Genomic DNA, 27210 nt, shown 5'->3' on the forward strand with positions numbered 1-27210 from the left:
TGCCTCTTCCCCTCTCTTCCCCTCTCCCTCTGCTGCCTCTTCCCCTCTCTTCCCCTCTCCCTCTGTTTCCACTGCCAGGCTACCACTCTGCTGCCTCTTCCCCTCTTTTTACCTCTCTCCCTCTGTTGCTGCCAGCTTCTCTTCCTCTCTACCACCCCAACCTCCCTCCCTGCCCCACTCTCCTTGTTTCTCTCTCTCTCTCCCCTCTCCCCCCTCTCCCCCTCCTCCTCCTCATCCCCTCCCTCCGTCTGTTGCTGCCCGACTTGCTCCTGACTTGTCCTCCCTCCCTCTCTATTCCACTCTACCCTGCCTCTCTCTCTCTTCCCTCTGTTGTTCCCCATCTCGTTCTCTGCTCTCTATGTTCAGTGGTGCAACATGAGGCAGTCTGTGGCTATCTGTCTGTTTGGACTCTCAGCTCTGCTCCACGGTGAGTGACTTTCATTCCCTCTCTCTCTCTGTATGTGTGTGTATGTATTTGTTGTGTGTGTTTGTGTGTCTGTGTCTGCAGGTATGTGTCTGTCCGTGAATGTACAGTGTGTGAATGTGTGTGTGTGTGTGTGTGTTTGCTGTGTGTATGTGTGTGTGAGAGAGAGATCACTGTATGCATAGTGTCACTGCAGTGACAGTGAATTTACACAACTTTCTATAGACAGGGACACACAGTTTGTATGTCTGGGTGCACGGCCATTGATATATGAGATAACTCAACCGTACAGTTCCAGCTGTATAGCAGAGAGAGAAGAGAGGAGAGGGAAATGAACAGAGAGGGAGGAGAGAAGACGAGAAGGAATAAAGAGAGACAAGGGAGAGGAATGATCACAGAGCTTACAGGTTAGGATGTTGTTCATCACAGTTGTAAAATCCAACTCTCCTGTCTGTTTTAATCCATTGTTGGTTGATGTGTTCCTCTCTGCACCAGCAGCAGTATCTTAGATGACTAACTGTATACTGATATGGGCATCTCCATGCCCCATGTAAAGCTCATGATGGAGAGCACATCAAAAGCTAATAGTCAATATTTTTGAGAAGTTAAGAACATACAGTGCCTTCAGAAAGTATTCAGACCCCTTGGCTATTTCCACATTTTGTTACGTTACAGGCTTATTAGAAAATGGATTAAATAAATAAAAATCCTCAACAATCTGCACACAATACCCCATAATGACAAAGCAAAAACAGGTTTTCAAATGTATAAAACATTTCCATAAGTATTCAGACCCTTTCCTATGAGACTCAGGTGAGCTCAGGTGCATCCTGTTTCCATTGATCCTGTTTCCATCCTTGAGATGTTTCAACAACTTGATTGGAATCCACCTGTGGTAAATTCAATTAGTTGGACCTGATTTGTAAAGGCACACACCTGTCTATATAATGTCCCACAGTTGACAGTGCATGTCAGAGCAAAAACCAAGCCATGAGGTCAAAGTTATTGTCCATAGAGCTCTGAGACAGGATTGTGTTGAGGCACAGATCTGGGGAAGGGTACCAAAACATTTCTGCAGCATTGAAGGTCCCCAAGAGCACAGTGGCCTCCATCATTCTTAAATGGAAGAAGTTTGGAATCACCAAGACTCTTCCTAGAGTTGGCCACTTGGCCAAACCGAGCATTTGGGGGAGAAGGGCCTTAGTCCTTAGGGGAGAAGGGCCTTAGTCCCTATGTGGAGATGGGAGAACTTTCCAGAAGGACAACCATCTCTGCAATACTCCACCAATCATTCCTTTACAGTAGAGTGGCCAGACTGAAGCCATTCCTCAGTAAAAGGCACATGACAGCCCACTTGGAGTTTGCCAAAAGGCACCTAAAGGACTCTCAGACCATGAGAAACAAGATTATCTGGTCTGATGAAACCAAGATTGAATTGTTTGGCCTGAATGCCAAGCGTCATGTCTGGAGGAAACCTGGCACCATCCCTACGGTGAAGCATGGTGGTGGCAGCATCATGCTGTGGGGATGTTTTTCAGTGGCAGGGACTGAGAGACTAGTCAGAATGGAGAGAAAGATGAACAGAGCAAAGTACAGAGATATCCTTGATGAAAACCTACTCCAGAGTGCTCAGGACCTCAGATTGCAGCACAGAGCCAAGACAATGCAGGAGTGGCTACAGGACAAGTCTCTGAATGTCCTTGAGTGGCCCAGCCAGAGCCTGGACTTGAACCCGATCGAACATCTCTGGAGAGACCTGAAAATATCTCTGCTGCGACACTCCCCATCCAACCTGACACCGCTTGAGAGGCTCTGCAGAAACTCCCCAAATAGAGGTGTGCCAAACTTGTACCATCATACCCAAGAAGAATAGAGGCTGTAATCGCTGCCAAAGGTTCTCCAACTAAGTGCTGAGTAAAGGGTCTGAAAGCTTATGTTTTTGCTTTGTCATTATTGGGAGTTGTGTATAGATTGATGAGGGGGAAAAATAATTTAATACATTTTAGAATAAGGCTGTAACATAACAAAATATGGAAAAAGTCAAGGGGTCTGAATACTTCCCGAATGCACTGTATACTGTACTGTATGTCGGCCTACAATAACCTTGTTAGACATTGCTACAGAATTGAATCAACTGCACAGATACATTAAGTCTGATACAGTTGTGAAACAGGAGTGAGTGAAGTCAGTCCACGATGGAGCTGCTAGAAGTGAGGTTCCTAGTCCTCCTGTCCATCTGTCTGTCCTCCTGTCTGTCCTCCTGTCTGTCCTCCTCTCTATCCTCCTGTCTGTCTGTCTGTCCGTCCGTCCGTCCTCCTGTCCGTCTGTCTGTCCTCCTGTCTGTCCTCCTGTCCGTCTGTCCGTCTGTCCGTCCGTCTGTCCGTCTGTCTGTCTGTCTGTCTGTCTGTCTGTCTGTCTGTCTGTCTGTCTGTCTGTCTGTCTGTCTGTCTGTCTGTCTGTCTGTCTGTCTGTCTGTCTGTCTGTCTGTCTGTCTGTCTGTCTGTCTGTCTGTCTGTCTGTCTGTCCTCCTGTCCGTCCTCCTGTCTGTCCTCCTGTCTGTGTGGAGTGTGTTAGTGTTTAATGTGTCTCTATTTGAAGGACTCGAGCAGACGTTTTAACGGCCACAGAAAAGACTCTTGTCTGTTACTGATCGAGTCACTTAACAATTAACTGGCCTGTCTGGATACTTTCTCCCTCTCTTCACTCTCTCCACTTAATTCTCCTATTTCTCCCTCTCTTTCTCCCTCTCTTCAGTCTCTCTCCTCTTGATTCTCCTCTTTCTCCCTCTCTTCACTCTCTCCTCTTGATTCTCCTCATTCTTCTTCTCTCGCCTCATTTTTCTCCCTCTCTTCACTCTCTGCTCTTGATTCTCCTCATTCTTCTTCTCTCGCCTCATTTTTCTCCCTCTCTTCAGTCTCTCTCTTCTTGATTCTCCTCATTCTTCTTCTCTCGCCTCATTTTTCTCCCTCTCTTCACTCTCTCCTCTTGATTCTCCTCTTTCTCCCTCTCTTCACTCTCTCCTCTTGATTCTCCTCTTTTTCCCTCTCTCCTCTTGATTCTCCTCTTTCTCCCTCTCTTCACTCTCTCCTCTTGATTCTCCTCTTTCACCCTCTCTTCACTCTCTCCTCTTGATTCTCCTCTTTCTCCCTCTCTTCACTCTCGATTCTCCTCTTTCACCCTCTCTTCACTCTCTCCTCTTGATTCTCCTCTTTCTCCCTCTCTTCACTCTCTCCTCTTGATTCTCCTCTTTCACCCTCTCTTCATGTCCCGCTCCCTGCCTTCCAGTCATCTATAAATCTCTGTACTCGTTTTCAAAGCAGCTTTGTTCAAAACTATTTGAAATTGTTCCATTCAGATGCTCTTCTTTTTTTGATGCATTTGTTTTAATCATGTTTCATCTCTCACTCGCTTCTGTATTCATCTTTTCTTCTCCTACAGCTCCTCTCTTCCCCCTGTTTTACATATTCTTCATCTATCAGTGCATTCACATCTCCCACTCTCCTCCTTTTCTATATATTTCTCTCTCATTTTCCTTCTGTCTTCTGGAATGTATCTGTCTCTTTGTAACTGTCAGTTTTCTCTCCTCTGTTCCACTGTCTTCCAACCCCCCCATTGCCCTCTCTCTCTCCCCTCCCTCCTCATCCTTTTCCCTCCTTTCTACTCCTTATCCCCCCCCTCTCTCCCCTCCCTCCTCATCCTTTTCCCTCCTTTCTACTCCTTATCCCCCCCCCTCTCTCTCCCCTCCCTCCTCATCCTTATCCCCCCCCTCTCTCCCCTCCCTCCTCATCCTTTTCCCTCCTTTCTACTCCTTATCCCCCCCCCTCTCTCTCCCCTCCCTCCTCATCCTTATCCCCCCCCTCTCTCCCCTCCCTCCTCATCCTTTTCCCTCCTTTCTACTCCTTATCCCCCCCCCTCTCTCTCCCCTCCCTCCTCATCCTTATCCCCCCCCTCTCTCCCCTCCCTCCTCCTCCTCCTCCTCCTTTTCCCTCCTTTCTACTCCTTATCCCCCCCTCTCTCTCTCCCCTCCCTCCTCATCCTTTTCCCTCCTTTCTACTCCTTATCCCCCCCTCTCTCTCCCCTCCCTACTCCTCATCCTTTTCCCTCCTTTCTACTCCTTATCCCCCTCTCTCCAACTCCCCCTCTCTCAGTATCTGAGCAGGGTCCCCACCAGCGTAATCTATTGAGGGAGCTACTGAGGGACTATAACCGTATGGAGAGACCTGTTGCCAACGACTCTCTACCACTCACTGTCCGATTCTCCTACACTCTCTTACAAGTCATGAATGTGGTACGCTACCATGTTCTCTTATACATTCATATAAACACACACGCACACACACACACACACACACACACACACACACACACACACACACACACACACACACACACACACACACACACACACACACACACACACACACACACACACACACACACTAATTGAACTGTCTTCATCTTATTCCAGGATGAGAAAAACCAGATCCTCACCACTAATGCCTGGCTTCAGATGGTGAGGATGACCCTGCATGTCTGTGTGTCCATGTTTATGTGTATGTCCATGTCTGTGTGTCCATGTCTGTGTGTCCATGTTTATGTGTGTGTCCATGTCTGTGTGTCCATGTTTATGTGTGTGTCCATGTCTGTGTGTCCATGTCTGTGTGTCCATGTTTATGTGTGTGTCCATGTCTGTGTGTCCATGTTTATGTGTGTCCATGTTTGTGTGTGTCCATGTCTGTGTGTCCATGTCTGTGTGTCCATGTTTATGTGTGTGTCCATGTCTGTGTGTCCATGTCTGTGTGTCCATGTTTATGTGTGTGTCCATGTCTGTGTGTCCATGTTTATGTGTGTCCATGTTTGTGTGTGTCCATGTTTGTGTGTGTCCATGTCTGTGTGTCCATGTTTGTGTGTCCATGTTTGTGTGTGTGTGTGTGTGTGTCCATGTTTATGTGTGTGTCCATGTTTATGTGTGTGTCCATGTTTATGTGTGTGTCCATGTTTATGTGTGTGTCCATGTTTATGTGTGTGCGCTCGCATTTGTGTTTCTCCTTGTCTAACCAGCCCCTGTAACCTTAATAATTTATTGACTGGATTTGTATAGCAATGGTTTGACCACTACCTTCAGTGGAACCAGTCAGAGTACCCTGGAGTGAAAACCCTTCGCTTCACTACTGACCAGGTCTGGATACCTGATATACTACTGTACAACAGGTGTGTAGGACACACACACACACACACACACACACACACACACACACACACACACACACACACACACACACACACACACACACACACACACACACACAGTGGGGAGAACAAGTATTTGATACATTGCCGATTTTGCAGGTTTTCCTACTTACAAAGCATGTAGAGGTCTGTAATTTTTATCATAGGTACACTTCAACTAGCAATAAAATGCTAATTAATTACTTAAAAATCATACAATGTGATTTTCTGGATTTTTGTTTTAGATTCCGTCTCTCACAGTTGAAGTGTACCTATGATAAAAATTACAGACCTCTACATGCTTTGTAAGTAGGAAAACCTGCAAAATCGGCAGTGTTTCAAATACTTATTCTCCCCACTGTATACCTGCTGATCTTTCTTTTTTGTCCTTCTCAGTGCTCATGATAAGTTTGATGCCACCTTTAAGAGCTATGTGCTGGTCAACTCCAGTGGATTCTGTGAGTACCTACCTCCAGGTAAGTCTATAGATCAACCTTCCCCTCTCTCATTTTAGGGATATTCATAGTTTCACATAGACATACCAGTAATGCACTTCTCTCTCAATGTCTGTTTCATCTTCTCCCTTCTCTCACTCCCTCTCTCCTACTCTCTCACCTTCCCCCTCTCTGTCCCAGGTATTTTCAGCAGTGCGTGTAATGTGGACGTGCGTTGGTTTCCATTTGACATCCAACGGTGTGAGCTGAAGTTTGGCTCGTGGACGTTTGACGGCTGGCTGCTGGACCTCCAGATGCAGGAGGCTGACCTGTCAGGATACATGTCCAATGGAGAGTGGGACCTGCTGGGTGAGAGAGTTCTGTCTGCCCATGACCCTCTTGTATCTCTCTCTCCTCCATATTACTTTCTAATCTCTCACTCCCTCTTTCCTACCCCCTCTTGTAGGTGTACCAGGTGATCGTCATGAGATATTTTATGAGTGCTGTACAGAGCCCTACTCTGACGTGACCTTTGTTGTGACCCTACGACGGAGAACTCTGTTCTACGCTCTCAACCTCCTCGTCCCCTGTGTTCTCATCTCCTCCTTGACACTGCTGTTGTTCATACTGCCAGCCCGATCGGGGGAGAAGATCGGTCTGGGTGAGGAAAGGGGGAGGAGGATAAGAGGGGAGATGGAGGACAGGGGGGGGGTATAAGGGAGCAGGGATGGAGACAGGAGAGATGTGGCGGTGAAAAGGGGAGGGCTGAGGCGCTCTCTCCCTCTCTTTCTCTACTCTCTCCTTTCCGCTCTTGTCTCCGTACCTGACCTCTCTCTTTTACTGTTTCTGTGTCAGTAATTCTGCAGTGTTCCAAGAAAAACTCTATTAAATGTCTACAATCAGAAAGACAGAGAGTAGAGGGGAGCGACAGAGATGGAGGGAAAGAAGAGGGGTGGGGACGTGAGGGACAGTGATAGAGGGAGAGAAGAGGGGTGGGATCTGAGGGACAGTGATAGAGGGAGAGAAGAGGGGTGGGATCTGAGGGACAGTGATAGAGGGAGAGAAGGGGGGCAGGGAGGTGAGGGACAGTGATAGAGGGAGAGAAGGGGGGCAAGGAGGTGAGGGACAGTGATAGAGGGAGAGAAGGGGGCAGGGAGGTGAGGGACAGTGATAGAGGGAGAGAAGGGGGGCAGGGAGGTGAGGGACAGTGATAGAGGGAGAGAAGGGGGGCAAGGAGGTGAGGGACAGTGATAGAGGGAGAGAAGGGGGCAGGGAGGTGAGGGACAGTGATAGAGGGAGAAAAGGGGGCAGGGAGGTGAGGGACAGCGATAGAGGGAAAGTAGAGGGGTGGGGAGGTGAGGGACAGTGATAGAGGGAGAGAAGGGGGCAGGGAGGTGAGGGACAGTGATAGAGGGAGAAAAGGGGGCAGGGAGATGAGGGACAGTGATAGATGGAGAGAAGGGGGCAGGGAGGTGAGGGACAGTGATAGAGGGAGAGAAGGGGGCAGGGAGGTGAGGGACAGTGATAGAGGGAGAGAAGGGGGCAGGGAGGTGAGGGACAGTGATAGAGGGAGAGAACGGGTGTGGGTAGGGGAGGGACAGTGATAGAGGGAAAGAAGGGGTGTGGGTAGGGGAGGGGAGGGACAGTGATAGAGGGAGAGAATGGGTGTGGGTAGGGGAGGGACCGTGATAGAGGGAGAGAATGGGTGTGGGTAGGGGAGGGACAGTGATAGAGGGAAAGAAGGGGTGTGGGTAGGGGAGGGGAGGGACAGTGATAGAGGGAGAGAATGGGTGTGGGTAGGGGAGGGACCGTGATAGAGGGAGAGAATGGGTGTGGGTAGGGGAGGGACCGTGATAGAGGGAGAGAACGGGTGTGGGTAGGGGAGGGACAGTGATAGAGGGAAAGAAGGGGTGTGGGTAGGGGAGGGGAGGGACAGTGATAGAGGGAGAGAATGGGTGTGGGTAGGGGAGGGACCGTGATAGAGGGAGAGAATGGGTGTGGGTAGGGGAGGGACCGTGATAGAGGGAGAGAAGGGGTGTGGGTAGGGGAGGGACAGAGATAGAGGGAGAGAAGGGGTGTGGGTAGGGGAGGGACAGAGATGGAGGGAGAGAAGGGGTGTGGGTAGGGGAGGGACAGAGATGGAGGGAGAGAAGGGGTGTGGGTAGGGGAGGGACAGAGATGGAGGGAGAGAAGGGGTGTGGGTAGGGGAGGGACAGAGATGGAGGGAGAGAACGGGTGTGGGTAGGGGAGGGACAGAGATGGAGGGAGAGAACGGGTGTGGGTAGGGGAGGGACAGTGATAGACGGAGAGAAGGGGTGGGGAGGTGAGGGACAGTGAGAGGGAGAGAAGGGGTATGTGTAGGGGAGGGACAGAGATGGAGGGAGAGAAGGGGTGGGGAGGTGAGGGACAGTGAGAGGGAGAGAAGGGGTATGGGTAGGGGAGGCACAGTGATAGAGGGAGAGAAGGGGCAGGGAGGTGAGGGACAGTGATAGAGGGAGAGAACGGGTGTGGGTAGGGGAGGGACAGTGATAGAGGGAAAGAAGGGGTGTGGGTAGGGGAGGGGAGGGACAGTGATAGAGGGAGAGAATGGGTGTGGGTAGGGGAGGGACCGTGATAGAGGGAGAGAAGGGGTGTGGGTAGGGGAGGGACAGAGATAGAGGGAGAGAAGGGGTGTGGGTAGGGGAGGGACAGAGATGGAGGGAGAGAAGGGGTGTGGGTAGGGGAGGGACAGAGATGGAGGGAGAGAAGGGGTGTGGGTAGGGGAGGGACAGAGATGGAGGGAGAGAAGGGGTGTGGGTAGGGGAGGGACAGAGATGGAGGGAGAGAACAGGTGTGGGTAGGGGAGGGACAGAGATAGAGGGAGAGAAGGGGTGGGGAGGTGAGGGACAGTGAGAGGGAGAGAAGGGGTATGGGTAGGGGAGGGACAGTGATAGACGGAGAGAAGGGGTGGGGAGGTGAGGGACAGTGAGAGGGAGAGAAGGGGTATGTGTAGGGGAGGGACAGAGATGGAGGGAGAGAAGGGGTGGGGAGGTGAGGGACAGTGAGAGGGAGAGAAGGGGTATGGGTAGGGGAGGCACAGTGATAGAGGGAGAGAAGGGGGCAGGGAGGTGAGGGACAGTGATAGAGGGAGAGAACGGGTGTGGGTAGGGGAGGGACAGTGATAGAGGGAAAGAAGGGGTGTGGGTAGGGGAGGGGAGGGACAGTGATAGAGGGAGAGAATGGGTGTGGGTAGGGGAGGGACCGTGATAGAGGGAGAGAAGGGGTGTGGGTAGGGGAGGGACAGAGATAGAGGGAGAGAAGGGGTGTGGGTAGGGGAGGGACAGAGATGGAGGGAGAGAAGGGGTGTGGGTAGGGGAGGGACAGAGATGGAGGGAGAGAAGGGGTGTGGGTAGGGGAGGGACAGAGATGGAGGGAGAGAAGGGGTGTGGGTAGGGGAGGGACAGAGATGGAGGGAGAGAAGGGGTGTGGGTAGGGGAGGGACAGAGATGGAGGGAGAGAAGGGGTGTGGGTAGGGGAGGGACAGAGATGGAGGGAGAGAACAGGTGTGGGTAGGGGAGGGACAGAGATAGAGGGAGAGAAGGGGTGGGGAGGTGAGGGACAGTGAGAGGGAGAGAAGGGGTATGGGTAGGGGAGGGACAGTGATAGACGGAGAGAAGGGGTGGGGAGGTGAGGGACAGTGAGAGGGAGAGAAGGGGTATGTGTAGGGGAGGGACAGAGATGGAGGGAGAGAAGGGGTGGGGAGGTGAGGGACAGTGAGAGGGAGAGAAGGGGTATGGGTAGGGGAGGCACAGTGATAGAGGGAGAGAAGGGGGCAGGGAGGTGAGGGACAGTGATAGAGGGAGAGAACGGGTGTGGGTAGGGGAGGGACAGTGATAGAGGGAAAGAAGGGGTGTGGGTAGGGGAGGGGAGGGACAGTGATAGAGGGAGAGAATGGGTGTGGGTAGGGGAGGGACCGTGATAGAGGGAGAGAAGGGGTGTGGGTAGGGGAGGGACAGAGATAGAGGGAGAGAAGGGGTGTGGGTAGGGGAGGGACAGAGATGGAGGGAGAGAAGGGGTGTGGGTAGGGGAGGGACAGAGATGGAGGGAGAGAAGGGGTGTGGGTAGGGGAGGGACAGAGATGGAGGGAGAGAAGGGGTGTGGGTAGGGGAGGGACAGAGATGGAGGGAGAGAACGGGTGTGGGTAGGGGAGGGACAGAGATAGAGGGAGAGAAGGGGTGGGGAGGTGAGGGACAGTGAGAGGGAGAGAAGGGGTATGGGTAGGGGAGGGACAGTGATAGAGGGAAAGTAGAGGGGTGGGGAGATGGAGGACAGTGATAGAGGGAAAGAAGGGGCGGGGATCTGAGGGACAGTGATAGAGGGAGAGAAGGGGCGGGGATCTGAGGGACAGTGATAGAGGGAGAGAAGAGGGTGGGGAGATGGAGGACAGTGATAGAGGGAGAGAGAAGGAGAGTGTGGAGGGGAAGGACAGAGATGGGGGAGAGATGGATGGGTGGGGTGAGTTGGCAGAGAGATGGAGAATTGTACTAAATCAAATCAAATCACATTTTCTTTGTCACATACACATGGTTAGCAGATGTTAATGCGAGTGTAGCGAAATGCTTGTGCTTCTAGTTCCGACAATGCAGTAATAACCAACAAGTAATCTAGCTAACAATTCCAAAACTACTACCTTATAGACACAAGTGTAAGGGGATAAGAATATGTACATAAAGATATATGAGTGAGTGATGGTACAGAGCGGCACAGGCAAGATACAGTAGATGGTATTGAGTGCAGTATATACATATGAGATGAGTATGTCAACAAAGTGGCATAGTTAGTGGCTAGTGATACATGCAGTAGATGATATAGAGTACAGTATATACATATACATATGAGATGAATAATGTAGGGTATGTAAACATTATATTAGGTAGCATTGTTTAAAGTGGCTAGTGATATATTTTACATAATTTCCCATCAATTCCCATTATTAAAGTGGCTGGAGTTGAGTCAGTGTGTTGGCAGCAGCCACTCCATGTTAGTGGTGGCTGTTTAACAGTCTGATGGCCTTGAGATAGAAGCTGTTTTTCAGTCTCTCGGTCCCAGCTTTGATGCACCTGTACTGACCTCGTCTTCTGGATGATAGCGGGGTGAACAGGCAGTGGCTCGGGTGGTTGTTGTCCTTGATGATCTTTATGGCCTTCCTGTGACATCGGGTGGTGTAGGTGTCCTGGAGGGCAGGTAGTTTGCCCCCGGTGATGCGTTGTGCAGACCTCACTACCCTCTGGAGAGCCTTACGGTTGTGGGCGGAGCAGTTGCCGTACCAGGCGGTGATACAGCCCGACAGGATGCTCTCGATTGTGCATCTGTAGAAGTTTGTGAGTGCTTTTGGTGACAAGCCGAATTTCTTCAGCCTCCTGAGGTTGAAGAGGCGCTGCTGCGCCTTCTTCACAATGCTGTCTGTGTGGGTGGACCAATTCAGTTTGTCTGTGATGTGTACGCCGAGGAACTTAAAACTTACTACCCTCTCCACTACTGTCCCATCAATGTGGATAGGGGGGTGTTCCCTCTGCTGTTTCCTGAAGTCCACAATCATCTCCTTAGTTTTGTTGACGTTGCGTGTGAGGTTATTTTCCTGACACCCCACTCCGAGGGCCCTCACCTCCTCCCTGTAGGCCGTCTCGTCGTTGTTGGTAATCAAGCCTACCACTGTTGTGTCGTCCGCAAACTTGATGATTGAGTTGGAGGCGTGCGTGGCCACGCAGTCGTGGGTGAACAGGGACTACAGGAGAGGGCTCAGAACGCACCCTTGTGGGGCCCCAGTGTTGAGGATCAGCGGGGTGGAGATGTTGTTGCCTACCCTCACCACCTGGGGGCGACCCGTCAGGAAGTCCAGTACCCAGTTGCACAGGGCGGGGTCGAGACCCAGGGTCTCGAGCTTGATGACGAGCTTGGAGGGCACTATGGTGTTAAATGCCGAGCTGTAGTCGATGAACAGCATTCTCACATAGGTATTCCTCTTGTCCAGATGGGTTAGGGCAGTGTGCAGTGTGGTTGAGATTGCATCGTCTATGGACCTATTTGGGCGGTAAGCAAATTGGAGTGGGTCTAGGGTGTCAGGTAGGGTGGAGGTGATATGGTCCTTGACTAGTCTCTCAAAGCACTTCATGATGATGGAAGTGAGTGCTACTCAGTTACCTTAGCTTTCTTGGGAACAGGAACAATGGTGGCCCTCTTGAAGCATGTGGGAACAACAGACTGGGATAGGGATTGATTGAATATGTCCGTAAACACACCAGCCAGCTGGTCTGCGCATGCTCTGAGGGCGCGGCTGGGGATGCCGTGGTTGACAGTTTAAATATTTTCCTCACGTCGGCTGCAGTGAAGGAGAGTCCGCATGTTTTAGTTGCGGGCCGTGTCAGTGGCACTGTATTGTCCTCAAAGCGGGCAAAAAAGTGATTTAGTCTGCCTGGGAGCAAGACATCCTGGTCCGTGACTGGGCTGGTTTTCTTTTTGTAATCCGTGATTGACTGTAGACCCTGCCACATACCTCTTGTGTCTGAGCCGTTGAATTGAGATTCTACTTTGTCTCTATACTGACGCTTAGCTTGTTTGATTGCCTTGCGGAGGGAATAGTTTGTATTCGGTCATGTTTCCGGTCACCTTGCCCTGATTAAAAGCAGTGGTTCGGGCTTTCAGTTTCAAGCGAATGCTGCCATCAATCCACGGTTTCTGGTTTGGGAATGTTTTAATCGTTGCTATGGGAATGCCATCTTCAACGCACGTTCTAATGAACTCTCTCACCGAATCAGCGTATTCGTCAATGTTGTTGTCTGACGCAATACGAAACATATCCCAGTCCACGTGATGGAAGCAGTCTTGGAGTGTGGAATCAGATTGGTCGGACCAGCGTTGAACAGACCTCAGCGCGGGAGCTTCTTGTTTTAGTTTCTATCTGTAGGCAGGGATCAACAAAATGGAGTCGTGGTCAGCTTTTCCGAAAGGAGGGCGGGGCAGGGCCTTATATGCATCGCGGAAGTTAGAATAGCAGTGATCCAAGGTTTTTCCAGCCCTGGTTGCACAATCGATATGGTGATAAAATTTAGGGAGTCTTGTTTTCAGATTAGCCTTGTTAAAATCCCCAGCTACAATGAATGCAGCCTCCGGATAAATGGATTCCAGTTTGCAAAGAGTCAAATAAAGTTCGTTCAGAGCCATCGATGTGTCTGCTTGGGGGGGGGGGGGGGGGGGGGGGGGGGAATATATACGGCTGTGATTATAATCGAAGAGAATTCCCTTGGAAGATAATGTGGTCGACATTTGATTGTGAGGAATTCTAAATCAGGTGAACAGAAGGACTTGAGTACCTGTATGTTGTTATGATCACACCACGTCACGTTAACCATAAAGCATACGCCCCCGCCCCTCTTCTTACCAGAAAGATGTTTGTTTCTGTCGGCGCGATGCGTGGAGAAACCCGCTGGCTGCACCGATTCCGATAGCGTCTCTCCAGTGAGCCATGTTTCCGTGAAGCAAAGAACGTTACAGTCTCTGATGTCCCTCTGGAATGCTACCCTTGCTCGGATTTCATCAACCTTGTTGTCAATAGACTGGACATTGGCGAGAAGAATGCTAGGGAGTGGTGCACGATGTGCCCGTCTCCGGAGTCGGACCAGAAGACCGCTCCGTTTCCCCCTTTTACGAAGTCGTTTTTTTGGGTCGCCGGCTGGGATCCATTCCGTTGTCCTGGGTGAAAGGCAGTACACAGGATCCGCTTCGCGAAAGTCATATTCTTGGTCGTACTGATGGTGAGTTGACGCTGCTCTTATATTCAGTAGTTATTCTCGACTGTATGTAATGAAACCTAAGATGACCTGGGGTACTAATGTAAGAAATAACACCATCTCTGTCGGCGCCGGAAGTTGACAACCGACAAGTATTGCTGTATTTCCCAGTGTAATAATATCATTTTCCCCATCTCTCTCTTCAGGCATTACAGTTCTTCTCTCTCTGACTGTCTTCATGTTGCTGGTGGCTGAGATTATGCCAGCTACCTCAGACTCCATACCACTGATAGGTAAGTAACTGTGTGTGTGTATGCAAGTGTGTGCGCATGCCTGGTGTGCTTACGCATTTAACTAGCCTGCTAATATATACAGTGACTTCGGAAAGTATTCAGACCCCTTGAATTTTTCCACGAAAGTATGAAATAGTTTTTTCCACTCATCAATTTACACACAATGACAAAGCTAAAACAGGTTTTTAGAAATGTTTGCTAATTTATAAATATCAAATTTACATAAGTATTCAGACCCTTTACTCAGTACTTTGTTGAAGCACCTTTGGCAGCGATTCTACATTGAGTCTTGGGTATGACACTACGAGCTTGGCACAGCTGTATTTGGGGAGTTTCTCCCATTCTTCTCTGCAGATCATCTCAAGCTCTGTCAGGTTGGATGGGGAGCGTTGTTGCACAGCTATTTCCAGGTCTCTCCAGAGATGTTCGATCGGGATCAAGTCCGGGCTCTGGCTGGGCCACTCAAGGACATTCAGAGACTTGCCCTAAAGCCACTCCTAATTGCTCGCACCTGTGGACTTATGAAGGCTTCCTGGCAGAGCGCAGCCCTGACCCTGTTGGTGCTTCCCCCTGGGGATGGAGTGTGGAAGTGGTAGTGCCTAATCATGCTCCTAAGACCTAATCTACGGAACCTATTCCATTACAGTGTGTATAATACTGTGTCTCCATCCTAGGTCAGTATTTTGTGAGTACCATGGTTACCGTAGGGATGTCAGTGGTGGCGACTGTAGTTGTACTTCAGTACCATCACCACGACCCCAACAGTGGAGACATGCCTCAATGGGTGAGGCTCTCTGTCTGTCTACTGATTATGACGTGTGTCTGTGACTGTCTGTGTGTGTGTTCATCTCATATATGTGAATGTCTGGACCTTGTGTGTGTCCTGTCCTTTTCTATCAGGTGCAGTTTGTTCTGCTGCAGTACATTCCCTGGTTCCTCTTATCTATGTGTGTGTGTCCTCTCCCTATCTCTGTTTCTTCTGCCACAATGGGTCTCTGGATCCTCTTGCCTACTCTCTCTCTGTGTGTGTCTCTCAGGTTGAGTTGGTTCTACTCCAGTGGGTTCCCTGGTTTCTGAGGATGAAGCGTCCAGGAGAGTGGGGTGAGCTCACACCCCACCACAGCCCCTCCAACCCCCAGACCAAGACCTGCTTCTTTCCCCCTACCACCACCACCACCACCACCACCACCACCACCACCACCCCAGCCCCCTCCACCCTCCCCCAGAGCCTCACCTCTCTGCAGGCCAGTCTAAGCCAGCTCAGTCAGCCCCTACCACACCCACCGTCCAACCCAACCCTCCAGTCCTATCCCAACCATAACCCAAACCTCCAGCCTAATATCCACCCTACCCCAAATCTCCCCTCCACCCCCCACCCCCACCCCCACCCCCACCCTCACCCCCACCCTCAGCCAAATGGACACCGGCCCTACATTGGCTTCCAGAATCCTATTGAACCAGACCCTGCTGTCACCTGGAGAGGAGGAGGAGGAAGGGGTTCTGACACCCCAATCCTCCACCACCACCCACCCTCCTCCACAATGTTTGGTAGCCCCCCTCCACAACCCCCCACATCTCTGGACCCTGACCCCTCAGGCTCCAGCTGTGTGGAGGCTGGGGCTGGAGCAGTCGAAGCGGGTACTTGCCATGCCCAGGCCAGGGTGTTCCAGGCTGGGTTAGTGGAGGCCCAGCTCCAGGCTCTGCTGGAGGAAGTGCAGTTCCTGGCCAATCGTTTCCGTGAGCAGGACCGCAGGGTGAGCGTGGCGGAGAAGTGGCAGTTTGCAGCGGCGGTCATCGACCGTCTGTGTCTGGTGGGGTTCAGTGTGTTCAACATCATTTGTACCATCACCATCCTCATGGCCGCACCCAACTTTGTGGAGGCCGCCTCCAAGGACTTCTTCTGAGAAGGAGAGAGGGGGAGGAGGAGAGGGGGGGAGAGGGGAAGAGGAGAAAGGGGGGAGAGGATAGATGGGGAAGAGTATAGAGGGGGAAGAGAGAGGGGGAGGATAGAGGGGGAAGAGGAGAGAAGGGGAAGAAGAGAGAGGGGGAAGAAGAGAGAGGGAGAGGAGGAGAGAGGGGGAAGAGGAGAGAGGGGGAAGAGGAGAGAAGGGGAAGAGGAGAGAAGGGGAAGAGGAGAGAGGGGGAAGAGGAGGAGAGAGGGGGAAGAGGAGGGAGGGGGAAGAGGAGAGAAGGGGAAGAAGAGAGAGGGGGAGGAGGAGAGGGGGAGAGAGGGAAGAGGAGAGGGGGAGAAGGGGAAGAGGAAAGAGGGGGAGGAGAGAGGGGGAGGAGGAGAGAGGGGGACGAGGAGAAAGGGGGAGAGGATAGATGGGGAAGAGGAGAGAAGGGGAAGAAGAGAGAGGGGGAAGAAGAGAGAGGGGAAGAGGAGAGAGGGGAAGAGGAGAGAGGGGGAAGAGGAGAGAGGGGGAAGAGGAGAGAAGGGGAAGAGGAGAGAGGGGGAAGAGTAGAGAGGGGGAAGAGGAGAGAAGGGGAAGAGGAGAGAAGGGGAAGAGGAGAGAAGGGGAAGAAGAGAGAGGGGGAAGAAGAGAGAGGGGGAAGAGGAGAGAGGGGGAAGAGGAGAGAGGGGGAAGAGGAGAGAAGGGGAAGAGAAGAGAGGGGGAAGAGGAGAGAGGGGAAGAGGAGAGAAGGGGAAGAGGAGAGAAGGGGAAGAAGAGAGAGGGGAAGAGGAGGAGAGAGGGGGAAGAGGAGAGAGGGGGAAGAGGAGGGAGGGGGAAGAGGAGAGAAGGGGAAGAAGAGAGAGGGGGAGGAGGAGAGAGGGGGAAGAGGAGAGAAGGGGAAGAGGAGAGAAGGGGAAGAAGAGAGAGCGGGAGGAGGAGGGAGGGGGAAGAGGAGGGAGGAGAGGACCGTTGCTATCTTAATGGACTATGGCTGTACAGACTTACCATGTGGAAACTGGACAGTCACTTGAGTTTCTTGTCACCTCATCATGTTACAAAAAGTGAACTTGTGATTCTACATGGTGGAACTGTTTTAAATACTGCTGTTCATCTGAACTTTGTGGCTATGGATAAGAGTGTCACCTTAATGATTAAAACGTCAGTATAAATCAGATATGTGGCCTGCCCAAATTCAAAGTGCTTACTGTGCAATTCTTCTGTCTTCTGGGTCTTCATGCCCAGTTTGGCTAATGTAGGGAGTTATGTGTCCAATCCTTCACTGATGATGATGTTATTGTCCTTTGGCCATGTGTTAATAAATGTGATATGATGGTGGGAATTGGACAGAGTGATCCGAGCTCAAACTGGGCAGGCCTCAGCTCAGCACTGCTGCAGCCAAAAGACCCACTCACAAACGTGTGAATTATTCACAAAAAAACATGTTGATTTTGGCACCTGATTCTGGCAAGAGAAACTTTCTCTGTTCTCTCTCTCTCGCTCACTGTCACTTTCAAATAATACTTTTAATAAATAAAACATAACTGGTTGTTGAGAGACTGTCTGGAGGAACTACAATAGGTGTCAGTCTACGTTTTGCATCTCAAAATAAATAATCTTATTTTCTACTTTTCTATGTCTTTTCTGGACAGTCTCCCTCCGATCGAAGACGCAGAGACAGAGAGTAGTTAACAGAGACAGAGAGTAGTTAACAGAGACAGAGAGTAGTTAACAGAGACGCAGAGACAGAGAGTAGTTAACAGAGACAGAGAGTAGTTAACATAGACGCAGAGACAGAGAGTAGTTAACAGAGACAAAGAGTAGTTAACAGAGACAGAGAGTAGTTAACAGAGACAGAGAGTAGTTAACAGAGGGAGAGACGCAGAGACAGAGAGTAATTAACAGAGACGCAGAGACAGAGAGTAGTTAACAGAGACGCAGAGACATAGAGTAGTTAACAGAGGGAGAGACGCAGAGACAGAGTAATTAACAGAGACGCAGAGACAGAGAGTAGTTAACAGAGACGCAGAGACAGAGAGTAGTTAACAGAGGGAGACACGCAGAGACAGAGAGTAATTAACAGAGACGCAGAGACAGAGAGTAGTTAACAGAGACGCAGAGTAGTTAACAGAGACGCAGAGACAGAGAGTAGTTAACAGAGACACAGAGACAGAGAGTAATTAACAGAGACGCAGAGACAGAGAGTAGTTAACAGAGACGCAGAGACAGAGAGTAGTTAACAGAGGGAGAGACGCAGAGACAGAGAGTAATTAACAGAGACGCAGAGACAGAGAGTAGTTAACAGAGGGAGAGACGCAGAGACAGAGAGTAATTAACAGAGACGCAGAGACAGAGTAGTTAACAGAGACGCAGAGACAGAGAGTAGTTAACAGAGACAGAGAGTAGTTAACAGAGGGAGAGACGCAGAGACAGAGAGTAATTAACAGAGACGCAGAGACAGAGAGTAGTTAACAGAGACGCAGAGACAGAGAGTAGTTAACAGAGACACAGAGACAGAGAGTAGTTAACAGAGACGCAGAGACAGAGAGTAGTTAACAGAGATGCAGAGTAGTTAACAGAGACGCAGAGTAGTTAACAGAGACGCAGAGACAGAGAGTAGTTAACAGAGACGCAGAGACAGAGAGTAGTTAACAGAGACGCAGAGACAGAGAGTAGTTAACAGAGACAGAAAGTAGTTAAGAGGGAGAGACGCAGAGACAGAGAGTAGTTAACAGATACGCAGAGACAGAGAGTAGTTAAGAGACGCAGAGTAGTTAACAGAGACGCAGAGACAGAGAGTAGTTAACAGAGGGAGAGACGCAGAGACAGAGAGTAGTTAACAGAGACGCAGAGACAGAGAGTAGTTAACAGAGACGCAGAGACAGAGAGTAGTTAACAGAGACGCAGAGAAGTTAGAGACAGAGAGTAGTTAACAGAGGGAGAGACGCAGAGACAGAGAGTAGTTAACAGAGACGCAGAGACAGAGAGTAGTTAACAGAGACAGAGAGTAGTTAACAGAGACGCAGAGACAGAGAGTAGTTAACAGAGACAGAGAGTAGTTCACAGAGACAGAGAGTAGTTAACAGAGACAGAGAGTAGTTAACAGAGACGCAGAGACAGAGAGTAGTTAACAGAGACGCAGAGACAGAGAGTAGTTAACAGAAACAGAGAGTAGTTAAACGAGACAGAGAGTAGTTAACAGAGACGCAGAGACAGAGAGTAGTTAACAGAGGGAGAGACGCAGAGACAGAGAGTAGTTAACAGAGACGCAGAGGGAGAGGTGGAGGAAGGGAAGGAGAGGGAGAGACGCAGAGACAGAGAGTAGTTAACAGAGACGCAGAGACAGAGAGTAGTTAACAGAGGGAGAGACGCAGAGACAGAGAGTAGTTAACATAGACGCAGAGACAGAGAGTAGTTAACAGAGACAGAGAGTAGTTAACAGAGACAGAGAGTAGTTAACAGAGACAGAGAGTAGTTAACAGAGGGAGAGACGCAGAGACAGAGAGTAATTAACAGAGACGCAGAGACAGAGAGTAGTTAACAGAGACGCAGAGACATAGAGTAGTTAACAGAGGGAGAGACGCAGAGACAGAGTAATTAACAGAGACGCAGAGACAGAGAGTAGTTAACAGAGACGCAGAGACAGAGAGTAGTTAACAGAGGGAGACACGCAGAGACAGAGAGTAATTAACAGAGACGGCAGAGACAGAGAGTAGTTAACAGAGACGCAGAGTAGTTAACAGAGACGCAGAGACAGAGAGTAGTTAATAGAGACACAGAGACAGAGAGTAATTAACAGAGACGCAGAGACAGAGAGTAGTTAACAGAGACGCAGAGACAGAGAGTAGTTAACAGAGGGAGAGACGCAGAGACAGAGAGTAATTAACAGAGACGCAGAGACAGAGAGTAGTTAACAGAGGGAGAGACGCAGAGACAGAGAGTAGTTAACAGAGACGCAGAGACAGAGAGTAGTTAACAGAGACAGAGAGTAGTTAACAGAGGGAGAGACGCAGAGACAGAGAGTAATTAACAGAGACGCAGAGACAGAGAGTAGTTAACAGAGACGCAGAGACAGAGAGTAGTTAACAGAGACACAGAGACAGAGAGTAGTTAACAGAGACGCAGAGACAGAGAGTAGTTAACAGAGATGCAGAGTAGTTAACAGAGACGCAGAGTAGTTAACAGAGACGCAGAGACAGAGAGTAGTTAACAGAGACGCAGAGACAGAGAGTAGTTAACAGAGACGCAGAGACAGAAAGTAGTTAAGAGGGAGAGACGCAGAGACAGAGAGTAGTTAACAGATACGCAGAGACAGAGAGTAGTTAAGAGACGCAGAGTAGTTAACAGAGACGCAGAGACAGAGAGTAGTTAACAGAGGGAGAGACGCAGAGACAGAGAGTAGTTAACAGAGACGCAGAGACAGAGAGTAGTTAACAGAGACGCAGAGACAGAGAGTAGTTAACAGAGACGCAGAGAAGTTAGAGACAGAGAGTAGTTAACAGAGGGAGAGACGCAGAGACAGAGAGTAGTTAACAGAGACGCAGAGACAGAGAGTAGTTAACAGAGACAGAGAGTAGTTAACAGAGACAGAGAGTAGTTAACAGAGACAGAGAGTAGTTAACAGAGACGCAGAGACAGAGAGTAGTTAACAGAGACGCAGAGACAGAGAGTAGTTAACAGAAACAGAGAGTAGTTAAACGAGACAGAGAGTAGTTAACAGAGACGCAGAGGACAGAGAGTAGTTAACAGAGGGAGAGACGCATAGACAGAGAGTAGTTAACAGAGACGCAGAGGGAGAGTAGTTAACAGAGACGCAGAGACAGAGAGTAGTTAACAGAGACGCAGAGACAGAGAGTAGTTAACAGAGACACAGAGACAGAGAGTAGTTAACAGAGACGCAGAGACAGAGAGTAGTTAACAGAGATGCAGAGTAGTTAACAGAGACGCAGAGTAGTTAACAGAGACGCAGAGACAGAGAGTAGTTAACAGAGACGCAGAGACAGAGAGTAGTTAACAGAGACGCAGAGACAGAGAGTAGTTAACAGAGACGCAGAGACAGAAAGTAGTTAAGAGGGAGAGACGCAGAGACAGAGAGTAGTTAACAGATACGCAGAGACAGAGAGTAGTTAAGAGACGCAGAGTAGTTAACAGAGACGCAGAGACAGAGAGTAGTTAACAGAGGGAGAGACGCAGAGACAGAGAGTAGTTAACAGAGACGCAGAGACAGAGAGTAGTTAACAGAGACGCAGAGACAGAGAGTAGTTAACAGAGACAGAGAGTAGTTCACAGAGGACAGAGAGTAGTTAACAGAGACAGAGAGTAGTTAACAGAGACGCAGAGACAGAGAGTAGTTAACAGAGACGCAGAGACAGAGAGTAGTTAACAGAAACAGAGAGTAGTTAAACGAGACAGAGAGTAGTTAACAGAGACGCAGAGACAGAGAGTAGTTAACAGAGGGAGAGACGCAGAGACAGAGAGTAGTTAACAGAGACGCAGAGGGAGAGGTGGAGGAAGGGAAGGAGAGGGAGAGACGCAGAGACAGAGAGTAGTTAACAGAGACGCAGAGACAGAGAGTAGTTAACAGAGACAGAGAGTAGTTAACAGAGACAGAGAGTAGTTAACAGAGACAGAGAGTAGTTAACAGAGACAGAGAGTAGTTAACAGAGGGAGAGACGCAGAGACAGAGAGTAATTAACAGAGACGCAGAGACAGAGAGTAGTTAACAGAGACGCAGAGACATAGAGTAGTTAACAGAGGGAGAGACGCAGAGACAGAGTAATTAACAGAGACGCAGAGACAGAGAGTAGTTAACAGAGACGCAGAGACAGAGAGTAGTTAACAGAGGGAGACACGCAGAGACAGAGAGTAATTAACAGAGACGCAGAGACAGAGAGTAGTTAACAGAGACGCAGAGTAGTTAACAGAGACGCAGAGACAGAGAGTAGTTAACAGAGACACAGAGACAGAGAGTAATTAACAGAGACGCAGAGACAGAGAGTAGTTAACAGAGACGCAGAGACAGAGAGTAGTTAACAGAGGGAGAGACGCAGAGACAGAGAGTAATTAACAGAGACGCAGAGACAGAGAGTAGTTAACAGAGGGAGAGACGCAGAGACAGAGAGTAATTAACAGAGACGCAGAGACAGAGAGTAGTTAACAGAGACGCAGAGACAGAGAGTAGTTAACAGAGACAGAGAGTAGTTAACAGAGGGAGAGACGCAGAGACAGAGAGTAATTAACAGAGACGCAGAGACAGAGAGTAGTTAACAGAGACGCAGAGACAGAGAGTAGTTAACAGAGACACAGAGACAGAGAGTAGTTAACAGAGACGCAGAGACAGAGAGTAGTTAACAGAGATGCAGAGTAGTTAACAGAGACGCAGAGTAGTTAACAGAGACGCAGAGACAGAGAGTAGTTAACAGAGACGCAGAGACAGAGAGTAGTTAACAGAGACGCAGAGACAGAGAGTAGTTAACAGAGACGCAGAGACAGAAAGTAGTTAAGAGGGAGAGACGCAGAGACAGAGAGTAGTTAACAGATACGCAGAGACAGAGAGTAGTTAAGAGACGCAGAGTAGTTAACAGAGACGCAGAGACAGAGAGTAGTTAACAGAGGGAGAGACGCAGAGACAGAGAGTAGTTAACAGAGACGCAGAGACAGAGAGTAGTTAACAGAGACGCAGAGACAGAGAGTAGTTAACAGAGACGCAGAGAAGTTAGAGACAGAGAGTAGTTAACAGAGGGAGAGACGCAGAGACAGAGAGTAGTTAACAGAGACGCAGAGACAGAGAGTAGTTAACAGAGACAGAGAGTAGTTAACAGAGACGCAGAGACAGAGAGTAGTTAACAGAGACAGAGAGTAGTTCACAGAGACAGAGAGTAGTTAACAGAGACAGAGAGTAGTTAACAGAGACGCAGAGACAGAGAGTAGTTAACAGAGACGCAGAGACAGAGAGTAGTTAACAGAAACAGAGAGTAGTTAAACGAGACAGAGAGTAGTTAACAGAGACGCAGAGACAGAGAGTAGTTAACAGAGGGAGAGACGCAGAGACAGAGAGTAGTTAACAGAGACGCAGAGGGAGAGGTGGAGGAAGGGAAGGAGAGGGAGAGACGCAGAGACAGAGAGTAGTTAACAGAGACGCAGAGACAGAGAGTAGTTAACAGAGGGAGAGACGCAGAGACAGAGAGTAGTTAACAGAGACGCAGAGACAGAGTAGTTAACAGAGACAGAGAGTAGTTAACAGAGACAGAGAGTAGTTAACAGAGACAGAGAGTAGTTAACAGAGACAGAGAGTAGTTAACAGAGACAGAGAGTAGTTAACAGAGACGCAGAGTATTTAACAGAGACGCAGAGACAGAGAGTAGTTAACAGAGGGAGAGACAGAGAGTAGTTAACAGAGACGCAGAGACAGAGAGTAATTAACAGAGACGCAGAGACAGAGAGTAATTAACAGAGACGCAGAGACAGAGAGTAGTTAACAGAGACGCAGAAGACAGAGAGTAGTTAACAGAGACGCAGAGACAGAGAGTAGTTAACAGAGGGAGAGACGCAGAGACAGAGAGTAGTTAATTAACAGAGACGCAGAGACAGAGAGTAGTTAACAGAGACGCAGTGATAGAGAGTAGTTAACAGAGACGCAGAGACAGAGAGTAATTAACAGAGACGCAGAGACAGAGAGTAATTAACAGAGACGCAGAGACAGAGAGTAGTTAACAGAGGGAGAGACGCAGAGACAGAGAGTAGTTAACAGAGACGCAGAGACAGAGAGTAGTTAACAGAGACGCAGAGACAGAAAGTAGTTAAGAGGGAGAGACGCAGAGACAGAGAGTAGTTAACATAGACGCAGAGACAGAGAGTAGTTAACAGAGGGAGGGACGCAGAGACAGAGAGTAGTTAACAGAGACGCAGAGACAGAGAGTAGTTAACAGAGGGAGAGACGCAGAGACAGAGAGTAGTTAACAGAGACAGAGAGTAGTTAACAGAGACGCAGAGGGAGAGGTGGAGGAAGGGAAGGAGACGGAGAGATGCAGAGACAAGAGAGTAGTTAACAGGGATGCAGAGGGAGAGAGTAGTTAACAGAGACGCAGAGACAGAGAGTAGTTAACAGAGACGCAGAGACAGAGAGTAGTTAACAGAGACGCAGAGACAGAGAGTAGTTAACAGAGGGAGGGACGCAGAGACAGAGAGTAGTTAGCAGAGACGCAGAGACAGAGAGTAGTTAACAGAGGGAGGGACGCAGAGACAGAGAGTAGTTAACAGAGACGCAGAGACAGAGAGTAGTTAACAGAGGGAGGGACGCAGAGACAGAGAGTAGTTAACAGAGACGCAGAGACAGAGAGTAGTTAACAGAGACGCAGAGACAGAGAGTAGTTAACAGAGACGCAGAGACAGAAAGTAGTTAACAGATACGCAGAGACAGAGAGTAGTTAACAGAGACGCAGAGACAGAGAGTAGTTAACAGAGGGAGAGACGCAGAGACAGAGAGTAGTTAACAGAGACAGAGAGTAGTTAACAGAGACGCAGAGGGAGAGGTGGAGGAAGGGAAGGAGACGGAGAGATGCAGAGACAGAGAGTAGTTAACAGGGATGCAGAGGGAGAGAGTAGTTAACAGAGACGCAGAGGGAGAGGTGGAGGAAGGGAAGGAGAGGGAGAGAGTAGTTAACAGAGACGCAGAGGGAGAGGTGGAGGAAGGGAAGGAGAGGGAGAGAGTAGTTAACAGAGATGCAGAGACAGAGAGTAGTTAACAGGGATGCAGAGGGAGAGAGTAGTTAACAGGGACGCAGAGGGAGAGAGTAGTTAACAGGGACGCAGAGGGAGAGGTTGGGGGAAGGGAAGGAGAGGGAGAGATGCAGAGACAGAGAGTAGTTAACAGAGACGCAGAGGGAGAGAGTAGTTAACAGAGGGAGAGACGCAGAGACAGAGATAGTTAACAGAGACAGAGAGTAGTTAACAGAGACAGAGAGTAGTTAACAGAGACGCAGAGTAGTTAACAGAGACGCAGAGTAGTTAACAGAGACGCAGAGACAGAGAGTAGTTAACAGAGACGCAGAGTAGTTAACAGAGACGCAGAGACAGAGAGTAGTTAACAGAGGGAGAGACGCAGAGACAGAGAGTAGTTAACAGAGACAGAGAGTAGTTAACAGAGACGCAGAGACAGAGAGTAGTTAACAGAGACGCAGAGTAGTTAACAGAGACGCAGAGACAGAGAGTAGTTAACAGAGGGAGAGACGCAGAGACAGAGAGTAGTTAACAGAGACGCAGAGACAGAGAGTAGTTAACAGAGACGCAGAGACAGAGAGTAGTTAACAGAGACGCAGAGTAGTTAACAGAGACGCAGAGACAGAGAGTAGTTAACAGAGGGAGAGACGCAGAGACAGAGAGTAGTTAACAGAGACGCAGAGAGAGAGGTGGAGGAAGGGAAGGAGAGGGAGAGACGCAGAGACAGAGAGTAGTTAACAGAGACGCAGAGACCGAGAGTAGTTAGAGACGCAGAGACAGAGAGTAGTTAACAGAGACGCAGAGACAGAGAGTAGTTAAGAGACAGAGAGTAGTTAACAGAGACGCAGAGACAGAGAGTAGTTAACAGAGACGCAGAGACAGAGAGTAGTTAACAGAAACAGAGAGTAGTTAAACGAGACAGAGAGTAGTTAACAGAGACGCAGAGACAGAGAGTAGTTAACAGAGGGAGAGACGCAGAGACAGAGAGTAGTTAACAGAGACGCAGAGGGAGAGGTGGAGGAAGGGAAGGAGAGGGAGAGACGCAGAGACAGAGAGTAGTTAACAGAGGGAGAGACGCAGAGACAGAGAGTAGTTAACAGAGACGCAGAGACAGAGTAGTTAACAGAGACAGAGAGTAGTTGACAGAGACAGAGAGTAGTTAACAGAGACAGAGAGTAGTTAACAGAGACAGAGAGTAGTTAACAGAGACGCAGAGTATTTAACAGAGACGTAGAGACAGAGAGTAGTTAACAGAGGGAGAGACAGAGAGTAGTTAACAGAGACGCAGAGACAGAGAGTAATTAACAGAGACGCAGAGACAGAGAGTAATTAACAGAGACGCAGAGACAGAGAGTAGTTAACAGAGACGCAGAGATAGAGAGTAGTTAACAGAGACGCAGAGACAGAGAGTAGTTAACAGAGGGAGAGACGCAGAGACAGAGAGTAGTTAACAGAGACGCAGAGACAGAGAGTAGTTAACAGAGACGCAGAGACAGAGAGTAGTTAACAGAGGGAGGGACGCAGAGACAGAGAGTAGTTAACAGAGACGCAGAGACAGAGAGTAGTTAACAGAGGGAGGGACGCAGAGACAGAGAGTAGTTAGCAGAGACGCAGAGACAGAGAGTAGTTAACAGAGACGCAGAGACAGAGAGTAGTTAACAGAGACGCAGAGACAGAAAGTAGTTAAGAGAGAGAGACGCAGAGACAGAGAGTAGTTAACAGAGACGCAGAGACAGAGAGTAGTTAACAGAGGGAGGGACGCAGAGACAGAGAGTAGTTAACAGAGACGCAGAGACAGAGAGTAGTTAACAGAGACGCAGAGACAGAGAGTAGTTAACAGAGACGCAGAGACAGAAAGTAGTTAACAGAGGGAGGGACGCAGAGACAGAGAGTAGTTAACAGAGACGCAGAGACAGAGAGTAGTTAACATAGGGAGAGACGCAGAGACAGAGAGTAGTTAACAGAGACAGAGAGTAGTTAACAGAGATGCAGAGGGAGAGGAAGGGAAGGAGACGGAGAGATGCAGAGACAGAGAGTAGTTAACAGGGATGCAGAGGGAGAGAGTAGTTAACAGAGACGCAGAGGGAGAGAGTAGTTAACAGAGACGCAGAGGGAGAGGTGGAGGAAGGGAAGGAGAGGGAGAGAGTAGTTAACAGAGACGCAGAGGGAGAGGTGGAGGAAGGGAAGGAGAGGGAGAGAGTAGTTAACAGAGACGCAGAGGGAGAGGTGGAGGAAGGGAAGGAGAGGGAGAGAGTAGTTAACAGAGATGCAGAGACAGAGAGTAGTTAACAGGGACGCAGAGGGAGAGAGTAGTTAACAGGGACGCAGAGGGAGAGAGTAGTTAACAGGGACGCAGAGGGAGAGGTGGGGGAAGGGAAGGAGAGGGAGAGATGCAGAGACAGAGAGTAGTTAACAGAGACGCAGAGGGAGAGAGTAGTTAACAGGGACGCAGAG

General features: G+C 49.5%; 1 protein-coding gene across 1 annotated transcript; it reads left to right on the forward strand.

Annotated features, from left to right (window-relative positions):
* The first annotated feature begins 331 nt into the window (after nucleotides 1–331).
* On the forward strand, nucleotides 332–16050 carry LOC116376729 (neuronal acetylcholine receptor subunit alpha-7). Its single transcript, XM_031838116.1, has 11 exons — nucleotides 332–427; nucleotides 4573–4712; nucleotides 4893–4937; nucleotides 5526–5635; nucleotides 6050–6129; nucleotides 6289–6456; nucleotides 6554–6748; nucleotides 14060–14146; nucleotides 14821–14930; nucleotides 15184–15324; nucleotides 15559–16050. Exons 1-11 carry the CDS (start codon nucleotides 376–378, stop codon nucleotides 16048–16050), a joined length of 1620 nt encoding a protein of 539 aa, XP_031693976.1. The 5' UTR covers nucleotides 332–375.
* Nucleotides 16051–27210: the final 11160 nt, after the last annotated feature.

This window comes from Oncorhynchus kisutch, linkage group LG13, assembly GCF_002021735.2.
Source record: "Oncorhynchus kisutch isolate 150728-3 linkage group LG13, Okis_V2, whole genome shotgun sequence".
Classification (NCBI taxonomy): domain Eukaryota; kingdom Metazoa; phylum Chordata; class Actinopteri; order Salmoniformes; family Salmonidae; genus Oncorhynchus; species Oncorhynchus kisutch.